The sequence below is a fragment of the Lathyrus oleraceus genome, chromosome 4, assembly GCF_024323335.1.
Source record: "Lathyrus oleraceus cultivar Zhongwan6 chromosome 4, CAAS_Psat_ZW6_1.0, whole genome shotgun sequence".
NCBI classification, from domain to species: Eukaryota; Viridiplantae; Streptophyta; class Magnoliopsida; order Fabales; family Fabaceae; genus Lathyrus; species Lathyrus oleraceus.
Genome location: NC_066582.1, coordinates 157,666,636 through 157,690,692, shown reverse-complemented (window position 1 = coordinate 157,690,692; position 24,057 = coordinate 157,666,636). Strand labels below are relative to the sequence as shown.

General features: G+C 39.2%; 1 protein-coding gene across 1 annotated transcript; it reads left to right on the top strand.

The window, feature by feature from the left end:
• The first annotated feature begins 11,335 nt into the window (after window positions 1-11,335).
• Window positions 11,336-12,253, top strand: LOC127136495 (uncharacterized). The gene has a single exon (XM_051063043.1). It carries the CDS (start codon window positions 11,336-11,338, stop codon window positions 12,251-12,253), a length of 918 nt encoding a protein of 305 aa, XP_050919000.1.
• The last annotated feature ends 11,804 nt before the right edge of the window (window positions 12,254-24,057 follow it).

Below are 24,057 nucleotides of genomic sequence, written 5' to 3'. Positions count from 1 at the left end.
AAGCATTTTCTACCACATTAGCTTTACCAGGATGGTAATTCAAACCAAAGTCGTAGTCCTTCCAAAAAATCTAACCATCTCCTTTGTCTCATGTGAAGCTCCTTCTAATCAAAGAGATAATTCAAACTCTTGTGATCACTGAAAACTTCAAATCCGGAACCATATAAGTAGTGCCTCCAAATCTTTAGAACAAAAACAACCCCAGCTAACTCCAAATCAAGTGTAGGATAATTCCTATCGTGAATCTTTAGTTGTCGAGAATCATAAGACACCACCTCCCCATTCTACATAAGCACTCCACCTAAACCCATCTTAGATGCATCATAATAAACAACAAACTATTATGTAGGATTAGGTAAAATCAACATTAGCGCAGTTGTTAACTTCTTCAAAGCTTGAAAATTTTCTTCATATTGTAGATCCCATACAAAAGGTTGACCCTTGAGAGTCAATTGCGTGAAAGGTAAGGCCAACTTTGAGAAACCCTCAATAAATCTCCGATTATAACCTGCCAAGCCAAAAAAAACTCAATCCTCTTCGGAGCCTCCCACTGTAACACTGCATCAACTTTCGAAGAATCCACCGCTATACTGCCACTGGAAATCACATGACCCAAGAAGCTGACTTCCCGCAACCAAAACTCACACCTAGATAGTTTCACAAACAACTTCTTATATTTTTAAACCCGAAGTATAAAACAGAGATGTTATGCATGCTCATCTGATTTATAGTAACTAAGAATATCATCAATGAATACCATAACAAACTTATCCAAGAACGGGTGAAAAGTTATGTTCATATACTCCATAAATACACCAGGCGCATTAGAAACTCAGAATGGCATCACCGAAAATTCATAGTGACCATACCGAATTCTAAAGGCAGTCTTAGAAATAACATCATCTTTCATTCTTATCTGATGATACATCGATCTTAAGTCAATCTTACTAAACACACATGCTCCCCCTAGTTGGTCCATAAGATCATTAATTTTGGGAAATGTATATTTATTCTTGATAGTTACTTTGTTAAGCTATCTGTAGTCCATACATAATCTCATACTGCCATCTTTCTTCTTCACTAACAAGACTGGAGCTCCCTAAGGTGGTACACTCGACCTGATAAGCTTCTTATCAAGTAAATATTCCAATTGCTTCTTCAATTCAGCTAACTCTGCTGGAGACATTCTATACGGTGCCATAGATACCGGTATAGTTCCTGGTATAAAATCAATGTTGAATTCCACTTCTCTTTCTGGTGGAAGATCATTAATATCGTCTAAAAACACCTCTGGAAATTGCACACCATCGGGAATTCATCTATCTTTGCTTTACTTTCAGCCTATTGGTTCTATGTGTTGGCATCAATTTTGGTAAAACCTAGAGTGTTCATAAGTTGTCACAAGTGTTGTCTTGACATGAGATAACATGTTCCTGTAGGATGTTTAAAATGTGGATATGTAGGATTTTACTGAGATGTCATACCCGATGTCATGACATCTGTATACAGAACATTGAGTCTGAATGTTATGTATTATGTGATTGCGCTTTTTATGCTAATCTTTGTGTGATTGTTGTGATGATTGAAAGCTCCATACAATCAGTAATTAAAACCAGATTGACTTATTTTCCAACGAGATATTATCAGCTGTCATGAGAGGATATGAATGGAAAATAGTTTTAGGGTTTTGTGATGTCCAAGCCCAGCCAAACACTTCTATAAAAAGGATACCTGGTTTTAACACACAAGAAATAACAAACGAAATATTAAGAGAGAATAAGGGTTTTAGTCTTATGTGGTTGTGTGTATTGTGAGCCATTCATTCATCCATAGATGATTGAATTGGACTGACTTTTAAGTTGTAATTTGTCCACTCTAAGCTTTGAAGCATGAGTGTGTGTCTACTTGGTTGAAGCTTTTAAGCAAGATCAAGTATGTGTTCTTGAAGAGTGTCTTCTTTTTATTATAATATTTGTTTTTACATCACTGCTGTGATTGAGGGGGAGTGAGTAGGATCTCATATCTAAGAGCTCTTAGATAGAAGTCACATGGGTAGAGATTAGGTGAAAAGACTGTAACTTGAAGTTGTTTACTCAGAGCCTTTGAACTAATTCTGTTTAGTGGATTTCCTTCCTGGCTTGGTAGCCCCAGACGTAGGTGAGTTTGCACCGAACTGGGTTAACAATTTCTTGTGTCACTTGTATTACTGTTCTTTATCTTTTATCCTGTTTATGTTGTTCAGATATTAGTGTCGTGACATTACCTTCGACATCTCATATCTGATACCAGAATTTCAATTAGTATCAGAGCAGGCATCCTGCTCTGGTTCTGGGTGAGATCTAGGGACGTTACTTTCTGGTACTATGGATAGAGACGGGGGATCTGTTCACAGACCACCAATTCTGGATGGATCTAACTATGACTACTAGAAACCTCGAATGGTAGCCTTCCTGAAATCTTTGGATAATAAGGCTTGGAAGGTTATTCTAACAGGCTGGGAACATCCAGTTATTACTAAGGAAGGAGAAGTTACTACTGATAAGAAGGCTAAGGAACAATGGACCAAGGAGGAGGATGAACTAGCCCTTGGAAACTCTAAAGCATTGAATGCTATATTTAATGGGGTTGATAAGAACATCTTTAGACCGGTGAACAACTGTGAGGTGGCTAAAGATGCTTGGAATATTCTCAAAACCACTCATGAAGGCACCTCTAGAGTAAAGATGTCTAGATTGCAGCTGCTCACTACCAAGTTTGAAAATTTGAGGATGAAAGAAGATGAAAATATTCATGACTTTCATATGAATATCCTTGAAATTGCTAATGCCTCAGGAGCCCTGGGTGAGAAGATGTCAGATGAAAAACTAGTGGGGAAAATACTCAGGTCACTTCCTAAGAGATTTGCCATGAAAGTGACAGCCATAGAAGAATCTCAAGACATTTGCAATATGAGAGTGGATGAGCTAATTGGATCCCTCCAAACATTTGAGTTGGGAATGTGAGATGGATCTGAAAAGAAAGTCAAAAGCATAGCCTTCATGTCAAACACTGAAGAGAAAGAGGAAGAAAATGGTCAAGATACCGATGAAGATCTGGCAAATGATGTAGCATTACTGGGAAAACAATTCAACAAACTTCTAAAAAAGATGGATGTAAGGTCTAAGTCTAATGTCAAGAACATCTCATCTGACATCAGTAGGTCCAATAATGTTGGAAGAAGAACAAGATCTGATGAAAAGTTCAAAGAAGGAAAAGGAGTTCAGTGCCATGAATGTGATGGGTATGGACACATTAGAGCTGAATGTGGGACCTACCTCAAGAAACAGAAGAAGAGTCTTGTTGCTACTAAATCTGATGAAAGTGAAACAGAAGGAGAGTCTGCAAATCTTGTGACTGCCTTGACTGGAAGATGGGGTTCTGATGAAGACTCAAGTGATGATGAAGTAACCTTTGATGAGTTAGCCACTACCTACAGAAAGTTGTGTCACATAAGTGAAGAAGTGTGTCAACAAGTGCAAAGTCAGAAGAAATTGATAACACAACTGGAGAATGAGAAGACAGAACACTTAGAAACCATCTCTAAATTGAAGACTGTAGTAGTGTTCTTGAACTCCAAACTGGATGAGATGACAAAGTATGTCAGAATGCTAAACAATGGATCTGACACCTTAGACAAAATTCTCCAGACTAGAAAAATGACAGGAGACAAGTCTGGCCTTGGGTTCAATGAATCCAAACCTGAGTGTAGTCACACTGGTAGCGAACCAAAGATGTCACATCATGTGTCAGAACATCATAAGGGAAAACAACATAAAGGAAAACACCAAAGATGGAGATGTCATTACTATGGAAAATTTGGCCACATAAAACCATTCTGCTATAAGTTGTATGGCTATCCTAGTCCTTCTCATCATCAACCTAGACCCAAATATCACATCCCTGTCAACAGAAAACAATGGGTTCCTAGGACTGGTGTTACTAACCCGATAGCTCACACTTCCTTCAGAGTTTCAGCCATAGAACACTGGTATTTTGACAATGGATGCTCCAGACACATGATTGGAAGCAAAAACCTGCTAATTGATCTTCATCCTCATGCCACCAGCTATGTAACCTTTGGTGATGGAGAAAAGGGTGAAATCAAGGGGATTGGAAAGTTAAACTTCCCTGGAGTCCCTAACCTTGACAATGTCCTACTTGTTAAAGGACCGAATGCAAACCTAATTAGCATCAGTCAACTATGTGACCAAGGTCTAACTGTAAACTTCACAAAAACTGAATGTCTGATTACTAATAAAGAAAACGAAGTGATCATGAAAGGAGTCAGGTCTAAGGACAACTGCTGTATGTGGAGTTCTCAAGAAACTGGTTATTCATCAATGTGTACTCTAGCCAAAGAAGAAGAAGTGAAGATATGGAATCAAAGATTGGGCCATCTGCATCTTAAAGGAATGAAGAGGATTATATCTGTTGAAGCTGTCAGAGGGATCCCAAACTTAAAGATTGATGAAGGAAGAATTTGTGGGGAGTGTCAGATTGGAAAACAGACAAAGATGTCACATCAGAAGCTCAGACATGACACCTCTTCCAGAGTGCTGGAACTTCTCCACATGGACTTGATGGGACCTATGCAGGTGGAAAGTCTTGGTGGGAAAAAGTATGCTTATGTGGTGGTGGATGACTTCTTCAGGTACACCTGGGTCAATTTTATAAGGGAAAAATCTGATGTATTTGAGGTATTCAGAGATCTTTGCCTAAGACTTCAAAGAGAAAAAGAAAGTCAGGTTATAAGAATCAGAAGTGATCATGGGAAAGAATTTGAGAACATCAAATTTGCTGGATTCTGTGCATCTGAAGGAATTAGTCATGAGTTCTCATCTCCCATTACCCCTCAGCAAAATGGTGTGGTAGAAAGGAAAAATAGAACTCTTCAAGAATCTTCCAGAGCTATGATTCATGCTAAGAAATTGCCCTACCACTTCTGGGCTGAAGCTAAGAACACAACCTGTTATGTTCACAACAGAGTAACCTTGAAGAAAGGGACTCCTACTACTTTATATGAAGTCTGGAAAGGAAGAAGACCTACTGTCAAATACTTCCATGTGTTTGGTAGTAAATGTTATATCTTGACTGATCGTGAACAAAGAAGGAAGATGGATTCCAAGAGTGATGAAGGAATATTTCTGGGCTACTCAACAAACAGCAGAGCATTTAGAGTCTTTAATTCCAGAACAAAAGTAATGATGGAATCTATCAATGTTGTAGTTGATGATCAATAGACTGATGTCACAGACGATGTTGAGACATCTCTAAATGATGCCCCAGCTGATTTCCTAGACAAAAGTAATGAGAATGAACTCACTCAAGCTGAACCTGAAGCTGACAAAATCAATAAAGGACCCTCTATCAGAATTCAGAAGGATGGCCCTAAAGATCTCATTATAGGAGACCCAAATAAAGGGGTCACAACTAGATCAAGGGAAGTGATCTCACATGGTTATTTTGTGTCCAAGATTGAGCCTAGGAATGTCAAGGAAGCCTTGACTGATGAATTCTGGATCAATGCCATGCAGGAAGAGCTAGGCCAATTCAAGAGAAATGAAGTATGGGAGCTGGTTCCAAGACCTGAAGGAATAAATGTTATTGGAACAAAGTGGGTTTACAAGAATAAATCTGATGAACAAGGGGTGGTTACTAAAAATAAAGCAAGATTAGTAGCACAAGGATACACTCAAGTTGAAGGAGTTGACTTTGATGAAACATTTACCCCTGTAGCTCGCCTTGAGTCCATTAGACTATTGCTTGGAGTGCCATGTATTATGAAGTTTAAACTGTTCCAAATGGATGTAAAAAGTTCCTTCTTGAATGGTTACTTAAATGAGGAAGTGTTTGTTGAACAACCTAAAGGGTTTACAGATCCAAATCTTCCAAAGCATGTGTATAAGTTGAGGAAAGCCCTCTATGGTTTGAAACAAGCTCCTAGGGCTTGGTATGATAGACTCACAGTGTTTCTCATTAATAATGGATACAGGAAGGGAGGCATTGACAAGACCTTATTTGTTAAGAATGAAGGAGGAAAACTCATGGTGGCTCAAATATATGTGGATGATATTGTGTTTGGTGGGATGTCAGATCAAATGGTCAAACATTTTGTTAAACAAATGCAGTCTGAATTTGAAATGAGCCTTGTTGGAGAGCTTACCTATTTTCTTGGGCTACAAGTCAAGCAGATGGAAGATTCTATCTTTCTATCTCAAAGCAAATATGCCAAAAACATTGTTAAGAAGTTTGGCATGGAGAATGCAAGTCATAAAAGGACACCTGCTCCTACACATCTGAAAGTCTCCAAAGATGAAAATGGTGTTAGTGTAGATCAAAGTCTCTACATAAGCATTATAGGAAGTTTGCTATATCTCACAGCAAGCAGACCTGACATTGCTTTTGTTGTAGGTGTTTGTGCTAGATATCAAGCTGAACCAAAAGTCAGTCACATAAACCAAGTGAAAAGGATACTGAAATATGTCAATGGCACCAATGACTATGGGATGTTGTACACTCATGGATCTAGATCTATGCTGACTGGATACTATGATGCAGCCTGGGCTGGAAGTGCTGATGATAGGAAAAGCACATCAGGAGGATGTTTCTTCTTGGGAAACAACTTAATATCATGGTTTAGTAAGAAACAAAATTGTGTCTCTGTCCACTACTGAAGCTGAATATATAGCAGCTGGAAGTAGTTGTTCTCAACTGGTTTGGATGAAACAGATGCTGACTGAATACAATGTCACGCAAGATGTCATGACATTATACTGTGACAACCTGAGTGCTATAAATATTTCTAAGAATCCTATTCAGCACAGCAGGACAAAACACATTGATATTCGTCATCATTTTATTAGAGAACTAGTGGAAGATAAAATCATAGCCCTGGAGCATGTTGTTACTGAAATACAGTTAGCTGATATATTTACAAAGGCTTTGGATGCTAATTAATTTGAATGTCTAAGAGGGAAATTAGGAATTTATATCTATGAGAATTTGTTGCAATTAATTTGGAGTGGAAAAGGTAATAAAAACATTGTCTGCCCACTTAAAATAAAGTGCCCCATTTATGGTAAATCATCACCTAGTATTGGAACTTCCATCTATAGTCTTTTCACACGCAACCTCTACTCAAACATTTCCACCTTCCTTCAACTTCATCAACCTTCTCTGCTAGGGCAACATAAACCTTTCCACAAGAACAACAAGATGTCACAACATCCTTCACCATCTAGTTCTAAAACTACCAAACCTGCGCACAAAGATAGAACGCCCTCTATGGACTTTCTTAATGAAGATATTTTGGACGTGATTCCCCTGTCTGTCATTCCAGGCGACGCTCCTGGTTCATCCTCAACTGCATGCCCTACTAAAGGTAACAGTTCCAATATCCCCTCCAGATCTACTTATACTTCTAGTTTTAAGGACGACATGCATCACACTGATCGTGTCATAAGGAACCTTGTCATGAGAATCCTCAATGAGAGACACTCTATAAAGGGAATTTCTACTCCTCTATCAAGAAGGGACCCTTCTCATGAGGTTGGACCTCACAATGGGATTTCACATCAAATCCCAATTCCAATTCAATTCAACATAGTCAATGACAATCCAAATCCTACACTAATTTAAGCATTAATCTAATTCCATAAGACAAGTTCAAATCCAATTCCACAACTCATTGCATATCATACCAATTTGAATAAACTCGTGACAAAAAAAAACTCAGCCAAATGATTTCCACCTACAATTGTGTTTAACACCTCAAGCAGAATTCCTTCATGACTAACTGCCAACCTGTGACTTTGCTAAACATAATCAACTATCAACCTGCATTTCTTCAGTAGAAAAACGTGACCTGCATAATCTAGCCAACATTCCCTACAAGGTTCATAACAGAACAACTTGGTGGCAATAACTCATATCAGTTTCACAGCAAATTCCTTGTAAACATCATAATAAATCAGCATGATAACAGAAAATAACTCAAGGTGGGAAGGATTAGTCAACAAAGAGCTTTGTATAATTGACGAGAAAAATAGCTTAGATGTGTAGTGTACGGGAACTGGTTATTTAGAGCCCGAGGTAGAGAGAACTGGACCTATTACAAAGTGCAGCAAAGTTACTGCAAAATAATTATGTGAAAATCAAACCGGTGATTGCCGCTACACATATCTGCTATTTAATTGCAGGAATGAAATGTGACATATATAAGAACCTTGATTCCATCCTCAAGAAGCGCTGGAATATCTTTTTCATAGTTTAACGTCCAACCTGAACCAATCTGCAACAAATTCATAGTGAAGTCGCACCATCAAGGCCATGTGAAAACCGAAGCTACTCATGTTTTTAACCAATCTTCATTGCAGTAAAAACACAAGTAATTAGCAAGGCGTTAGAATTTCAAAAAATGTCCCAAAAGAGAATTAAGACAAATTAGAGGAAGAAAGCTAGGTTCATATTACCGTTTCCGATTTAACAACCAAATAGGGCGACCAAAATCTGACACCCCTAAAGGGATTTCGCAGAAACCCCTTTTTGATCTCCAGAGGCCAATCTGAAACCCTAATTGTTGAGTATAAAAGGTGAGAGGGGAGAGGACGAAGAGGACGACGAAAAAACCTAAAATTTGGGCGGCCACGAAAACTCTAGTTCTAAAACGGAGAAAAAACCTAGATTGAAACGGCGAAAGAGAAGAACCTCAAAGAGGTAAAGAAGGCAGATCCAAGCCTCACCGAACCACCGAACCACCACCGAAGGTGAGATTTATTTGTTTGAATCTCTTAAATGCCATGGATTTTTGCATGTATAGTGAGAGTAGAGAGTGTGAGCGTTTGAGAGATGATGGGGGATTGTGAGTCTGAATGATATTGAGGGTGAGAGAGATGGATCGAAGACGAGAGATGATGAGGAAGCAAGAGTGAGTCTTCGTGAAGAAGACGAATGGATTTTGCGTGTTTCATGTGCCTTGTTTCTGCTTCTTTTATTTATTTTCAAAGAATAGCATTTAAAACCTAATTAAAATCCACCTACCCTTTGGTTTTTCTTGGTACTAATCTTTATTAATTTTTGTGTGCTAGTATTAATGCATAGTTATTTTCCACCCAACAGCCAGGCGGCTAGGGTCTGTCCATTGGATTCCTCCTCACCATTTTTGTGAGCTTTGATTAGTCCAACAGACCATCTTATTTTAGTTTTATTTTTAATTTTAATTTTAATCTATTCTGGTTCATATATTCAGTTTGTTATTGAAGTAATAAATGACCATAAGTGGCCTAGTGGAGAGAGTAGCAGTTTCATTTTCTTTAGTGGGATGGGTTTGATACTTAGGAGTAGCATATCTTTCATATTTTTATGCTTGCTATTTCATCTAAATTTTTTATAACTTCTACTATTTATTTTACTTTTAATATTTTATGGGATTAATTTAATTTAATTGTTAATTGATTGTTAGATTTTAAATGTTTAGTTTTTTAGATTTTCTTAACTATTGATTTTTTTTATATGGGATTTGGTACGGTTAATTGATTTCCATGTGTTAATTAATTTAATTAGGTTATTAATATCTAGGTTCATACATTTACACATGTAAATAACCATATTCGAATTCACTAATATTTTCAATTTAAATTTCACTAACTTTCCATAGTTTCGATATTTAATTCCATTTCCTCCCATTAGAATCTAGGATTCTGGTGGGAACTCGATTTTATATATAAAATTAATTCGATATACATATAAAATTGTAAAATTAATTTTATCCCTATAATATAATTTTATTTTCAAACTATCTTTACAACCCGATTAAATTCCCTTTTTTAAAACACGAAAGAAGAGGACCATTCGAATCTTGCATTCCGGTGGGAACCCTCGAATAATCCGTCCCGAGCCTCACGTTTTGGATTAACCGTTCATTCTTTTTTCTTCATTCTTAAAACACTTGATAATTAACTTGGACAAAATAAGGGCCGTTGGGATCAAGCATTCTGGCGTAACCCTTTGAACATTTGATTCTTATCAAGTGTTCGTTGTCCATTAGATAATTTTCTTAAATAATTCGAACGAAAAAGGACCATTGGAATCTAGCATTCCAGTGGAACCCTGAATTTTTGATCTTAGGGCTCATGTCTCGTTCTCATCAAATATTCGTCTTTCAAAACTCAAAAATACTTAATTCCTACCTTAACACTTTTTCAATAAGGATGGAAATGGAACATGGTGTATACCGTGCACTCCTGAGACTAGGATTCGAGATGGATATCTCGCTCATCCAAGTTCTCGCCTTGCGTAATACCTTCCCCTTGCGTAACCGACTCCCGAACCCTGATGTTGGTTGCGAAGACCACAATCATTGTCGTTCTTTCTTGGGTTTTATCGATATTTCCCCTTTCCTTTTTAGGAATAAATAAAGTTTGGTGGCGACTCTGTTCAGTCCATCAATGCGAGCGTGCGATCGCGCTTCGCTGAAAGTCGTATCCCCATTTTTCGAGGTGCGACAGATGGCGACTCTGCTGGGGGCAGAAACATCCCTAAGTGAGTCAACCCTAGTTCAATTAAGTTTTCGTATGTGTGTTAGCTTTGTTTGTTTATTTTTATCCCTTTGTTATATGCTTTCTTTATCTCTGTTTTATCGCATTTTTATATATGTATATATATATCTATGTGTGGGTGTTGGGATTTTGTTATCATGAATAAAGCTCTACACCCGAGCTTTGGAAAAAGAAGAGAGAACACATAAGTTTAGAATTGGAAGTTGTGTAGTGTTAGTCCCCAAGGGCCACTCCTTGCGTGCCTAGCATGAAGACTCCCCTAGAGTAGACCTGTTTGTAGATCTCGTTATAATACAGCTAGCCTGTTGCATGACGTTGATTCATGAAGGGTCCGTGACTCTAGGAGCCCCTCTTAGAACCAGTTCCTACTTTGGTGGTTGCGTAATGTTGGACTCCAAGGGCCTCTCCTTGTTGCACCCAACATGAAAACCCCGCTCAGAAGAGACCTTTCGTCACTCTTGTCATAAAGCGGCTAGCCTGTTGCATGATGTTGATACGATTATGGTCCATGACTCTGGGAACCTTATCAAAAACGTAGAAGCTATCCTGTGAGTGGGTTTATGGGTAACCAACTTAGAACTATCTATTAAGAAGCCTACAAAATAGGGTGTTTTGAGTTACCTTATCCCAAAACCAAAAACCATGCATTCATGATCATTTGCATAACATCATGACACTCATACAAAATTTTGTTTTTAGGGAATTTTTGAACACGCAGTTGTTAGCACAAAAAGGTTGTAATGGGTTCAGAAAGAAGGAAAGCATTACCATTCAAAGCCAAAATGCCAGATATTGCCAACATATCAAGACTTTTGAATGAACTTCCCGCATGCTTCAAGGTTACTTTGCAAGGAAAGTTTGGCCACATTTTGGATCTTCTCTCAGTAGATGTTCAAACACCAGCCATCACCATTTTAGATCAGTTCTATGATCCTCCGCTTCGAAGTTTCTTATTCCAAGACTTTCAGTTGACTCCAACCTTGGAGGAATTCGACCGACTCTTAGGATTTTCTATGAAAGAAAGGACACCGTATAATAGGATTGGTCAGGTACCTGAGGTAGAGATGCTAGCCCTTGCACTCCACATCCCCATATCTGATGCATTGGCTAATTGGAAGAAAAGGGAGAATCTCTTTGGTTTTTGGAGGGCTTACCTAGAAGAAGAAGAAGAAAGGTTGTTTGAGATACATCATTGGGACGCATTGGCAAATATGCTAGCTCTTCTCATATATGGGCTAGTATTGTTTCCAACCCACGAAGGTTTTATAGATTCAGCTGCCATAAGTATCTTTTGGGCCGTTTGGAAGGATAAACAAAGTTTGGTTCCTCCACTACTAGCTGACACTTTCCATACTTTGCATACTCGACATCAAAGGAAGAATGGAATACCGATATGTTGCCTTCCATTGCTCTATAATTGGCTTATCTCGTATGTGTTCAAGCCTGATGCTCACATCAGTGAAATGTCCAATGGGGAGTGGGCAAGAACCCTGGTGTCTTTGTCTAGTAAGGATATCATTTGGTACCGACACAAGCTGAATGTTGAAGAAATCATTATCAGTTGTGGTAGTTTCCCAAATGTACCACTAGTAGGATCTAAAGGTTGCATCAGCTATAACCCCATGTTAGCTTTGCGACAGTTTGGATACCCTATGTGAGGGAAGCCCGATAATAAGGAGTTAGAAGAAATGGTTTTGAATGATATGGGAACCAATGATCCTTTACTCCTCCGTAAGATCATTCGATCTTAGGAAAAGGTGCATACCAAAGGAACAAAATTAGTAAAGAAGAATGATGCATCCAGGGTTCCTTATCAGCAATGGATCTCGGAGAGGATCAAAGTTGTGAAGCTCCCTTTTTCTATAGAGATTTCTCTAAGGTCTACTTCGCCAGAACCAGTCCCTGTTTCTCTTGAAGAGGTAGAAGAACTTCGAGCCATGGTAGCTAAACTTGGAAAGGAGAAAGATGATATGCAATCTGAACTCTACAAAGAAACTGGGAAAAATATGATTCTCAAAAGGAAGAGTAACTAAAGGAAGGAACTTTTGGAGGAGAGTCGTAAGAAGAACAGAATTGAGCAAGATCTCAAGGAAAGAGTCTTGAAGTGCCTAGATCAGGCTGATAATGGATTAGGTTCACTCTGTGATGAGTTAGCTAAGGCTAAAAGAGATGGACAAGAGTGGAAGCATTGGTGGGACCTAGCCACTAAGCAAAAGAAGGAGGTAAGGGAGGAGCTCGAAGCCCAAATACAAGAACTGAAGGAGCAACTTCGAAGCTCCGAAGCTGAAGTGGTACGTGAAAGACGTCTTAAGGAACAAGTCCAAAGAACCTCTCAAATATGTCCTAAAGCCTGGGAAGAGAAGTGTGATGAGGTGAATACTAACAAGGAGCTAGCTAGTTATTGGAAGGAACAATATGAGTCTCTGAAGAGCCAAAGCATGGATTGGCTAAATCATAGGAAGCATTTGAATGAGATATTGGATGAGTATGAATGCACCATCAACCTTCTGCAGCCAAGTCTTGATGCATACCGCACGAAGTTGCCTAACCTCATAGAGTTTTGTAATGTCGTGGCCATAGACTTACCATGGAAATTAGAAAATGCTCTAGAGGACATGGATGAAAATAACACTCATCCTTCGGCTCGTGACCTTGTTTTGCTTTGCGAAAGGATGATGCGAAGGTTCAAAGAAGAATTGAAGGCGCACAAAGAGCGAGTTGCTAAGAGGACTCTTTAAGTTGTTTGCTTCGTGTTATTTCCAATTTTTGTATTTGGCTTAATGTTTTCTACCCACTTTGATTGTGTACTTCGTACTTTTTGGCTTCATTGAATGAATGGGTATTGAATTTTTGAATCGGCTTCTGACTATTGTTTTCTGTTCACTTTACTTTCAAAGTACGTGCTCAACAACTACGAAGTCTATAAGAATCCCTAAAATTAAATAAACATAAAACGCATTCATACATTCATGCATTCTCCATATAAATGAATAAAAAAAACTCATTATGTTTTCTCTATCAGTTGTTACATACTGAGTCCTCAACACCAGTACAACACCAGAGCCAGCGCTCGTCGAAGAATGGCGGACCAAGAACAAGAATTGGAACGAGTGAGCTCAGAACTCGAAGACCTACGAGGAAACATGGGTCAAGTCATGGAGATAATACAGGTCATCAGGGAAAAATTGGACACCCAAACGACGGTCGTTTCAGAAATCGTCGGTCCCACGATTGAACCCCAACATGCAAGGACGGTACCAACCACCTGGCCAGCCTATGGTTTACCTCCCGGTTTCACACCTCCAGTTGAAGGCGCCCCTGGTTTCGCACAATCCACTCAACTGACGACTCCTCTACCAACTATCAATGAAACTCATCCAGTGGTCCACACGTTCGCACCACCTCTCGTTCGTACACATGTGCAACCTTACTTTGAGGATCAACAACATGCTCCGGACTTTTCAGACGAAGATGATGAAAGGCAGGAAGACATAAGAGGGATGAAAGAGGATTTCCAGATTCTTGAGAAAAGGTTAAGGGCTATGGAAGGTGACCAAGTTTTTGGTGCTACTGCTAAGGAGATGTGCTTAGTGTCAGGTCTTGTGATTCGTGCAAAGTTCAAGACCCCAGATTTCGATAGGTATAGGGCCACTCGTGTCCTAAAAGTCACCTTATTATGTACTATCGAAAAATGGCAGCGCACGTAGTGGATGATAAACTTATGATACATTGCTTCCAAGACAGCTTGAGGGGTGCTCCCTCTAAGTGGTACTTAAGCCTTGATCAAAGTAGGATTCGTTGTTTCCAAGACTTATCTGATGCTTTCATCCAACATTATAAGTATAACATGGATATAGCCCCAGATAGGAGGCAATTGCTCAGCATGTCCCAGAAAGATAATGAGTCTTTTAAGGAATATGCACAATGATGGAGGGAAATGGCCTCGCAAGTCGAACCACCCCTTGCTGAGAAGGAGTTAGCAGATTGGTTCATGGATACGGTAAAACCTATGTTCTATGAAAGAATGGTGAGTAGTGTATCTGCAAGCTTCTCTGACCTGGTCGCCGTGGGCATAAAGGTCGAGCTTGGATTGAAGAATGGAAAAATGATAACCACCTCTAAAACATTTGGTAATAATGCCAAAAAGTTTCCCGGAGGTTTTCAAAGAAAGAAAGAGGGTGAAACAAATGCAGTGTCAACCAGTCAAAGGAGGAGTCTTTCATGGAAGAAGCAACATCAATTTGCTCAACAACAACCAACTTATTCAATGCAGTATGTTCAACAACCGTATGTGGCAGCAGTCACACCAAATTTCAACCAGTCACAAGCTCCTGTCTATCAACCTATTCAACAAGCACCAGTATACCAGTAAGCACCCACGCCACCTGCTTATCAACAGCCAAGGGCACAGGCTCCTCGTCCACAAAATCCTCCAAATCAAAATAGGGTACAAAGAGGTAGACTTCCGTTTGCTTCAATCCCTATGACATACACCGAATTGTACCCATCGTTACTACGAAAAGGGTTGGTGACTCCCAGACCTTTGGGTCCTCCACCAAATCCTTTACCTCCATGGTACAATCCAGATGCCCATTGTCCTTTCCATGGGGGTGCCCCTGGACATTATTTAGAGGGATGTTATACTTTGAAGCATATTGTGCGAGACCTGGTTGAGAAGAAGATTCTTTCATTTCGAGATATCGGACCTAACGTAAAAAGTAACCCTCTGCCGGCGCATGGTGATGTTAATGCCATCGAGGATGCTTCTGATGTGTGTATAATCAAAAACGTGGAAAATGTTAAAACTCCATTGCTAGCACTTCATGCAAGATTGGTGAGAGCTAGTTTGATTGATACACGCCACGACAATTGTGAAGAATGTGTCATTCATCCAAGGGGATGTAAAGTGGTACAAAATGACATTCAGAACTTGATGGATCAAGGTGTTTTACAAATTTGTGGTCCTACAACAAACGAGGAAGTTTCAGTCATTGAACCCATTTTCAATCTACCAGAACCGTTTGAGATAACTTATCATAGAAAAGATGTTGTTCATCCATCACCCGTGGTAGTTTGTATGCCTACCCCCTTTCCCTTTGAAAGCACCAAAGCGGTACCCTGGAAGTATGACATAACGGTGGTGGATGGGGTGGTAGATGAAGAACCCAAAGCTGCTGAAAGTAAGAAAGGCTTGGAGAATGTTGACACCGATATCACTAACATCGCAGGGACAAGCAAGATGACCCGCAGTGGTCGGATTTATACTCCCAATGTTAATGTAAACCCTCAAGAACCAACAAGGGAATCTACAACTGTAAATCCTACCCCAGAGTATGGAGGGGCACATCCGGCAGTGCAAGCACATGAAGCGAGTGAGTTTCTAAGAATAATAAACAAATCTGATTATAAGATAGTTGATCAGTTACATCAAACACCATTAAAAATATCTATCTTGTCTTTCCTTCTGAATTTCGAAGCTCATAGGGAGGCTCTACTGAAAGTGCTTGCTCAGGCTCATGTTACCCAAGATATAACGGTTGGCCAATTCGATGGGGTGGTCGCCAATATCACAGCCTGCAACACTCTAAGTTTTAGCAATGAAGAGCTACCCAAAGAAGGGAAGAATCACAACCGCGCCTTACATGTATCCATAAAGTGCCAAGAAGATACTCAGGCCAGAGTTTTAGTTGACACTGGATCATCCCTCAATGTTCTACCAAAGAGGGCACTTGCTAAATTGTCTTACCAAGGTTCGGAATTGAAACCTAGTGCACTTGTGGTAAAAGCATTTGATGGTTCTCGAAGGACAGTAGTTGGGGAGGTAGAGCTACCAATACAGATCAGACCGCATGTATTCCCCATCAATTTCCAAGTCATGGACATAAATCCCGCTTACAGTTGCCTTTTGGGACGCCCATGGATACATGTTGTTGGGGCAGTAACTTCTACTCTGCATCAAAAGATGAAGTTTGTTGTCGATGACAAGCTCGTCATTGTCTCGGGTGAAGAAGATTTTATCATCAGTCAACTCTCCTCTTTCCGTTATATCGAGGCTGATGAGGATGCCTTAGAGACCTCTTTCCAAGCACTTGAAATATCCAATGCCACACTTGAAGAGGTCAAGGATCCTATTGAGAAAACCAGTTTGTCGTTCGCCTCTTTGAATAGTGCGAGATCAGCAGTTGAAAGTGGAGGCCCTGCAGGTTGGGGGCAAGTCATCAATGTCAGTGAGAAAAATGATCGTTTTGGTTTGGGGTACAAGCCTTCTGCTAATGGAGGAGCCCTGGTCCCTGCAAAGGACCGTGTGCGGAGCATACAAGAAGTTTTCCTGAGCACAGGATTTATCCATGGAGATCAAGTTGGTGCAGTGGAAGATGACACTGAAGATGGAGAAACATCAAACCTGATATACCGGTGTGAAGTAGCCCTAACAAATTGGGAAGCGGTTGAGATTCCAGAAGTTTTTCCCGTGTCAAAGTAATTGTGTTTTCCTTTGTGTTTTTGAAAATCCTTAGCTCTGCCCAAGGCTAATGGATCATTTGTAGGGCCCCTTTTAAATTTCAAAAATCATTATGACAAATAAAGAGCATTTTGTTCAAATTCTTATCGTTCATTTATTTGTTTTTCTTTCCTTAAAATGGCAATCCTTTCAAAAACTACAAAAATATTTTTTATTTCTTTTGCATTTTACTTCCATTTTTCTAAAAAACCATTATTAAAAAACATGCAGAATAACCAATAAACCAGTTGAATTCGATGACCCCACTACTTCCTATAATTTTGAACTCCCCATCTACCAAGCGGAAGAGGATAGTGAGGAAGATTGCGATTTCCCTGAAGAATTGGAAAGGATGCTCGAGCACGAGTCAAAGGCCCTTCATCCGCATCAAGAACTAGTGGAAACAATCAACCTTGGCACTGAGGAAGACAAGAAAGAGGTCAAAGTTGGGACTACGCTTGGGGAAAGCATCAAAGAAAGATTGATCTAGTTGCTACAAGAGTATGTAGATGTATTTGCTTGGTCGTATCAGGATCTGCCAGGTTTAGATGCTGATATTGTTGTCCACAAGCTACCACTACAGCTAGATTGTCCGCCAGTAAAGCAAAAACTTCGAAGAGCAAGACCCGACATGGCTCTAAAGATTTATGACGAGGTGAAACGTCAATTTGATGTCGGTTTTCTAGCAGTTGCAAAGTACCCTCAATGGGTAGCCAATATTGTGCCAGTACCCAAAAAGGATGGCAAAGTCAGGATGTGTGTTGATTACAGGGATCTAAACAAAGCTAGTCCAAAGGACGACTTCCCCCTGCCACATATTGACACTCTGGTAGACAACACTGCTAAGTTCGCAGTCTTCTCCTTTATGGACGGATTCTCGGGTTATAATCAAATTAAGATGGATCCAGAAGACATGGAAAAGACCACATTCATCACTCCTTGGGGAACATTTTGCTACAAGGTAATGCCATTTGGTCTCAAAAATGCTGGGGCAACTTACCAAAGAGCAATGGTCACTCTTTTCCATGACATGATGCATAAGGAAATTGAGGTTTACGTGGATGACATGATAGCGAAATCCCAGAGTGAAGAGGGTCATATAGACCACTTGCAAAAGCTATTTGAGCGTCTTCGGAAATTTTGACTACGGCTGAATCCTGCTAAATGCACCTTCGGTGTCCGATCTGGAAAGTTGCTTGGTTTCATTGTTAGTCAACGAGGAATTGAGGTAGATTCGGACAAGGTTAGGGAAATACAAGAAATGCCTGCTCCACGTACAGAGAAAGAAGTTAGAGGATTCCTGGGACGTTTGAACTATATCTCCGGGTTTATATCTCATATGACCGCTACGTGTGAACCTATATTCAAGTTGCTCAGAAAAGATCAAGCAGTTGAATGGAACTCTGACTGCCAAATGGCTTTGAGAAAATCGGACAATACCTGCAAGAGACCCCTATTCTAATTCCACATGTTCAGGGGAAACCACTCTTTATGTACCTAACTGTGCTTGAAAAGTCAATGGGATGTGTGCTGGGACAACATGACGAAACCGGTCGAAAGTAGCATGCCATCTATTATCTAAGTAAGAGATTTACCGATTGTGAAACCCGATATTCACTCTTGGAGAAAACTTGTTGTGCTTTAGCATGGGCCGCTCGTCGTCTAAGACAATACATGATTTGCCACACTACTTTGTTGATCTCAAAAATGGATCCAATAAAGTATATCTTTGAAAAGCCTGCTTTGACTGGAAGACTCGCCCGTTGGAAGATGTTATTATCTGAGTATAACATCCAATATGTATCTCAGAAATCCATCAAAGGAAGCGTGTTGTCTGATTACCTGGCAAACCAACCCATTGAAGACTACCAGCCGTTGAAGTTTGACTTTCCTAATGAAGACATTATGGTAGTAAAAGATTGTGAAATCCCAGGGCTTGATGAAGGACCTGAACCCGAATCTCGGTGGAAGCTCATGTTTGATGGTTCCTCCAATTACATGGGGCATGGCGTAGGAGCTGTTCTATTAAATCCGAATGGTGGATACACTCCTTTCACAGCAAGGTTGTGTTTTGATTGCACGAATAATATAGCAGAATATAAGGCGTGCATCCTAGGCATTGAAGCAGCAATTGACCTCCGAATCAAAATCCTTGAAGTATGTGGAGACTCGGCCTTGGTGATATACCAATTCAAGGGCAAATGGGAAACCCGTGATGCAAAGTTGATCCCCTATCGTGCCCATGTCATGGAACTAATAAAATACTTTGACGAAATCACTTTCCGTCATATCCCGAGAACTGAGAATCAAATTGCTGATGCTCTGGCTATGTTGGCTTCAATGTACCAAGTTAGATTTCATAATGAAGCACCTCTCATTCAGATCGAGCGGAAAGTTAAGCTTGCCTACTGCCAGTCGGTTGAAGAGGAAGCCGATGGTAAACCCTGGTTTCATGACATCAAATGCTTTTTGCAAAATCAAGAATACCCAACAGATACAACGGCCCTTGACAAGAAAACATTGAGGAAGTTAGCATCTAAATTCTTCTTAAGCAATGGTGTATTATACAAGAGGAACCACGACATGATTCTGCTCAGATGCGTGGATGGACGTGAAGCGAACCTGTTGATCAAGGAGATTCATGAAGGATCCTTTGGAACTCATGCCAATGGGCATGCCATGGCCAAGAAGATTTTGAGAGTTGGTTATTACTGGTTGACCATGGAATCCGATTGCTTCAATTATGCTAGAAAATGTCATAAATGCCAAATCTATGCCGACAAGGTACACGTGCCTCCGACCCTACTAAATGTTTTGACGTCACCTTGGCCTTTCTCAATGTGGGGCATCGACATGATTGGCGCCATCGAGCCTAAAGCTTCCAATGGTCACCGCTTCATCCTGGTTGCCATTGATTACTTTACCAAATGGGTAGAAGCCGCCTCTTACGCTAATGTGACAAAACAAGTGGTTGAACGGTTCCTCAAGAAAGAGATCATTTGCCGTTATGGAATTCCAAGTCGGATCATCACAGATAATGGGACGAATCTGAACAATAAGACCATGAAAGAATTATGCGAGAGCTTCAAGATTGAGCACCATAACTCTTCACCATATCGTCCAAAGATGAATGGCGTTGTTGAGGCCGCTAATAAAAACATCAAGAAGATCCTGAGGAAAATGGTAAAAACCTATAAAGATTGGCACGAAATGCTACCCTTTGCACTGCATGGATACCGGACTTCCGTCTGCACTTCAACAGGGGCAACCCCATTCTCTTTGGTATATGGGATGGAAGCAGTTCTCCCAATTGAAGTGGAGATACCTTCAATGAGAATCTTGATGGAGACCAAGCTAGAAGAGGCTGAGTGGATTCAAAATAGATTTGATCAGTTAAACCTCATAGATGAGAAGCGAATGACTTCTTTGTGCCATGGACAGTTATACCAAAAACGGCTTAAAAGGGCTTTTGACAAGAAAGTACGTGTTCGGGAATTCAGAGAAGGAGACCTCGTGCTTAAGAAGATCTTGCTAATACACAAAGACTCACGTGGAAAGTGGACTCCTAATTATGAAGGCCCATATGTTGTGAAGAAAGCTTTCTCCGGAGGTGCCTTGATTCTCACAACTATGGATGATGAAGAGCTCTCACACCCCGTGAACTCTGATGCAGTTAAAAAATACTATGCCTAATAAAAACCCGCTAAATCGAAAACCTGAAAGGGCGATTTAGGCAAAAAAGGGTATCCCGGTGGACTGAAAACCCGAAAGGGCGGTCCAGGAAAAAGTTAGGGATGAATAAAAAATGGTAGCTCGCTAAGTTGAAAACCTGAAAAGGCGACTTAGGCAAAAAGGAGCGTCCCGGTGGATTGAAAACCCGAAACGGCGATCCAGGAAAATGTTAGGGGCACAAGGCATAAACTGCATCAGTTGTTACTTGTTACTGATTAACACCGAAGAATCTGAGGCGGAAGATCAATCCAGTTACTCCCCTTAGAAGCAAGGTTTTGGGAGAGTCATATCTAGTAGGGATGTTAGTGGTCACTGAATTCAACGTAAACCTTTCCTTATTGCCATTTTCCAAAAATTGTAACACACTATGGAGCTACGCCATTTGTGTGCTACCATTCTTGAATAAAATACAAGTTTTCCCAATCATTGTTAGTTGTGTTCGTCTACGCTTTTCTTTGTTATGAAAAGTGTCATTTATTTGTTAATAATGAAATTTTGAAACTTGAAAAAGAATTTGAAATTTAGTGAAAAGAACAAAATTACTTTGATATATGTGAAAATCAAAGGAAAATCATTTGTTTCCCCGAAAGCCTCAAGGTTGCATAAATATTCCTGGATCACCAGCAAAAGTCCCCATGGAATATAACTTATTAATCCTCTAGAAGGATGGACCTTTGGTTATTTATAACTGTCAATCATGATAGATTCTCCTCTGGATGCGCCTGTTAATTGTACGGGTTTGAGTTATTGGTGTTGAGGAATCAGAATCTCTGTAAATAGTCCCTACAAACTCCCAGTCTGCCTATTGTCAGCATTGCATATCATGATCATTCATATATCATGCATAAAAAAAAATTCAAATCATATATAGCTGAAATGTACTTCGGGCTCATTTTTGCATTGACCCAGGTCTTGTTGTTGATCCTATACCCTTTGACCTCTAATTCCAGTTTGTATTTGGTGCCCTTAAACCAACATCCGGTTTTCGCAGTCATTTTCAAGTCCAATTGTTGTTGGCAAAATCCGTTAAAAGTTGGTTATAATCCATTACTTACGGTTAAGAGTCCAATTGTTGTTGAGCATTGTCAGGTCATATATGAACCTGTTGTTCAGTGCTATTCAGGTCATATATGAACCTGTTGTTGAACTTTATTCCATTGTCAGGTCATATATGAACCTGTTGTTGAGCTTTATTCAAGTCATATATGAACTTGCTGTTGAGCTTTATTCCATTATCAGGTCATATATGAACCTGTTGTTGAACTTTATTCCATTATCAGGTCATATATGAACCTGTTGTTCAGTGTTATTCAGGTCATATATGAACCTGTTGTTGAACTTTATTCCATTATCAGGTCATATATGAACCTGTTGTTCAGTGCTATTCAGGTCATATATGAACCTGTTGTTGAACTTTATTCCATTGTCAGGTCATATATGAACCTGCCGTTGAGCTTTAGTCAGGTCATATATGAACCTGTTGTTGAGCTTTATTCAGGTCATATATGAACCTGTTGTTGAGCATTGTCAGGTCATATATGAACCTGTTGTTGAGCTTTATTTCAGTATCAGGTCATATATGAACCTGTTTTGAAGAATCTTTCTCTATGATTGTTTCAGCATTGTCAGGTCATATATGAACCTGTTGTTGAGCTTTATTCCAGTATTACCAAGTTCTTGATATTCCCTAGCATTGTCAGGTCATATATGAACCTGTTGTTGAGCTTTATTCCAGTATTATCAAGTCATATATGAACCTGTTTTGAAGAGTCTTTCTCTATGATTGTTTCAGTGTTATCAGGTCATATATGAACCTGTTGTAGAAATTTTCATATTCGGGTTTAGTAAGTCATATGTGAACTTACTACCGAAATCTCTTGTATTCTAAGTATCGTTTATCAAATTTCACTTTGAGTACTCCTCGGTGTGTGTCTGACTCTTCAGCAGGATTGTTTTCCCCGGCGAGTTATTTTTTTACCATTTGTCTATCTCCCTGTGGACCATCAGCATTCCCCACAGGTTGGTCTGTCTAGTAGCATCTCCTGTTAAGGGCTCACCATATCCCTAGCAGATAAAAATTACAAAAAAGAGAATCTTGCATCAGCGCATATCATATCATATCATGTCATAGGGATTCAGGATCAAAATCCGGGTCTTCTTAGTATTTAACTATCTCCCACTATGATCATATGAAGAGTGTCCTGCTTCATATTCTCTAGTTGAAGATACTTAAATAGGAGCAACTGTCATACCCTGATTTTAGATCCATCTGCATTCATCCACTATGCATCATGCATTCATTTTAATATAAACCCTAATTCACGTCTGAGGTCAATCGTTGACTTTCTGGTCAATTAGTTGACCAAAGTCAACCGTCCATTCCCAAATCCATATTGTCTCGATTTTGATAAACATTGGTCATTATCTAGGCCTTTTCGATCATGGTGCTTTTAATTACAAAATGGATTCTAATTTAAGTTATTTGACTTTTTAATTTTCAATTTGATTTTAATTTCAAATTAAGTCTAATTTCAAATTTCAATTTAATCTTAATTGTTTTTTTACTAATGATTCAAACTCTAATTGATTTTAATTTTCAAATAAATGTTAGAATTGATATCAAATTAATTTTAACAAATTATAGATTAATTTGATTTTAATTGGTTTTATTGGTTTTTGATTTTAAATTGACATTTAGATTAGTCTTGGATTATTTCTAAAATCCATATCCATTTTTATAACCAAATATCCATTTATCCATTAACCCTTTTAACAACCATGTCCATCAAAAACCACTACACCATTTCTAGACTTTAAGTCAATGTATGACATTCAAAATCTTAACTTTTCATCAATCCACATTCATGTTTAAATTCATATTTAACAATAATGTCCAATAATTTTTCAATCACAGTTAATTCCCAAATTTGGTTCAAACCAGTAATTCCAATCATAATGCAAATCTCAATAGAAATTTTCCATAACTACTCAATTTTAATTTCATTCAAATTCCATTCAATACAATTCAATAGACTTACATACAAGTCCAATTCAATAAAAATTCATTACATAATATCATTCATTCAATTAACTTTTAATACACAATCTAAACAATTCAATATGTTTCCAACCCAATCCCATGAATATTTCAAAATAGCCTACCAAATACAAGTGCAACCTACTGACCAAGTCGAACCTATCAAACATGTATATTAGCGATTCTAATAGGCC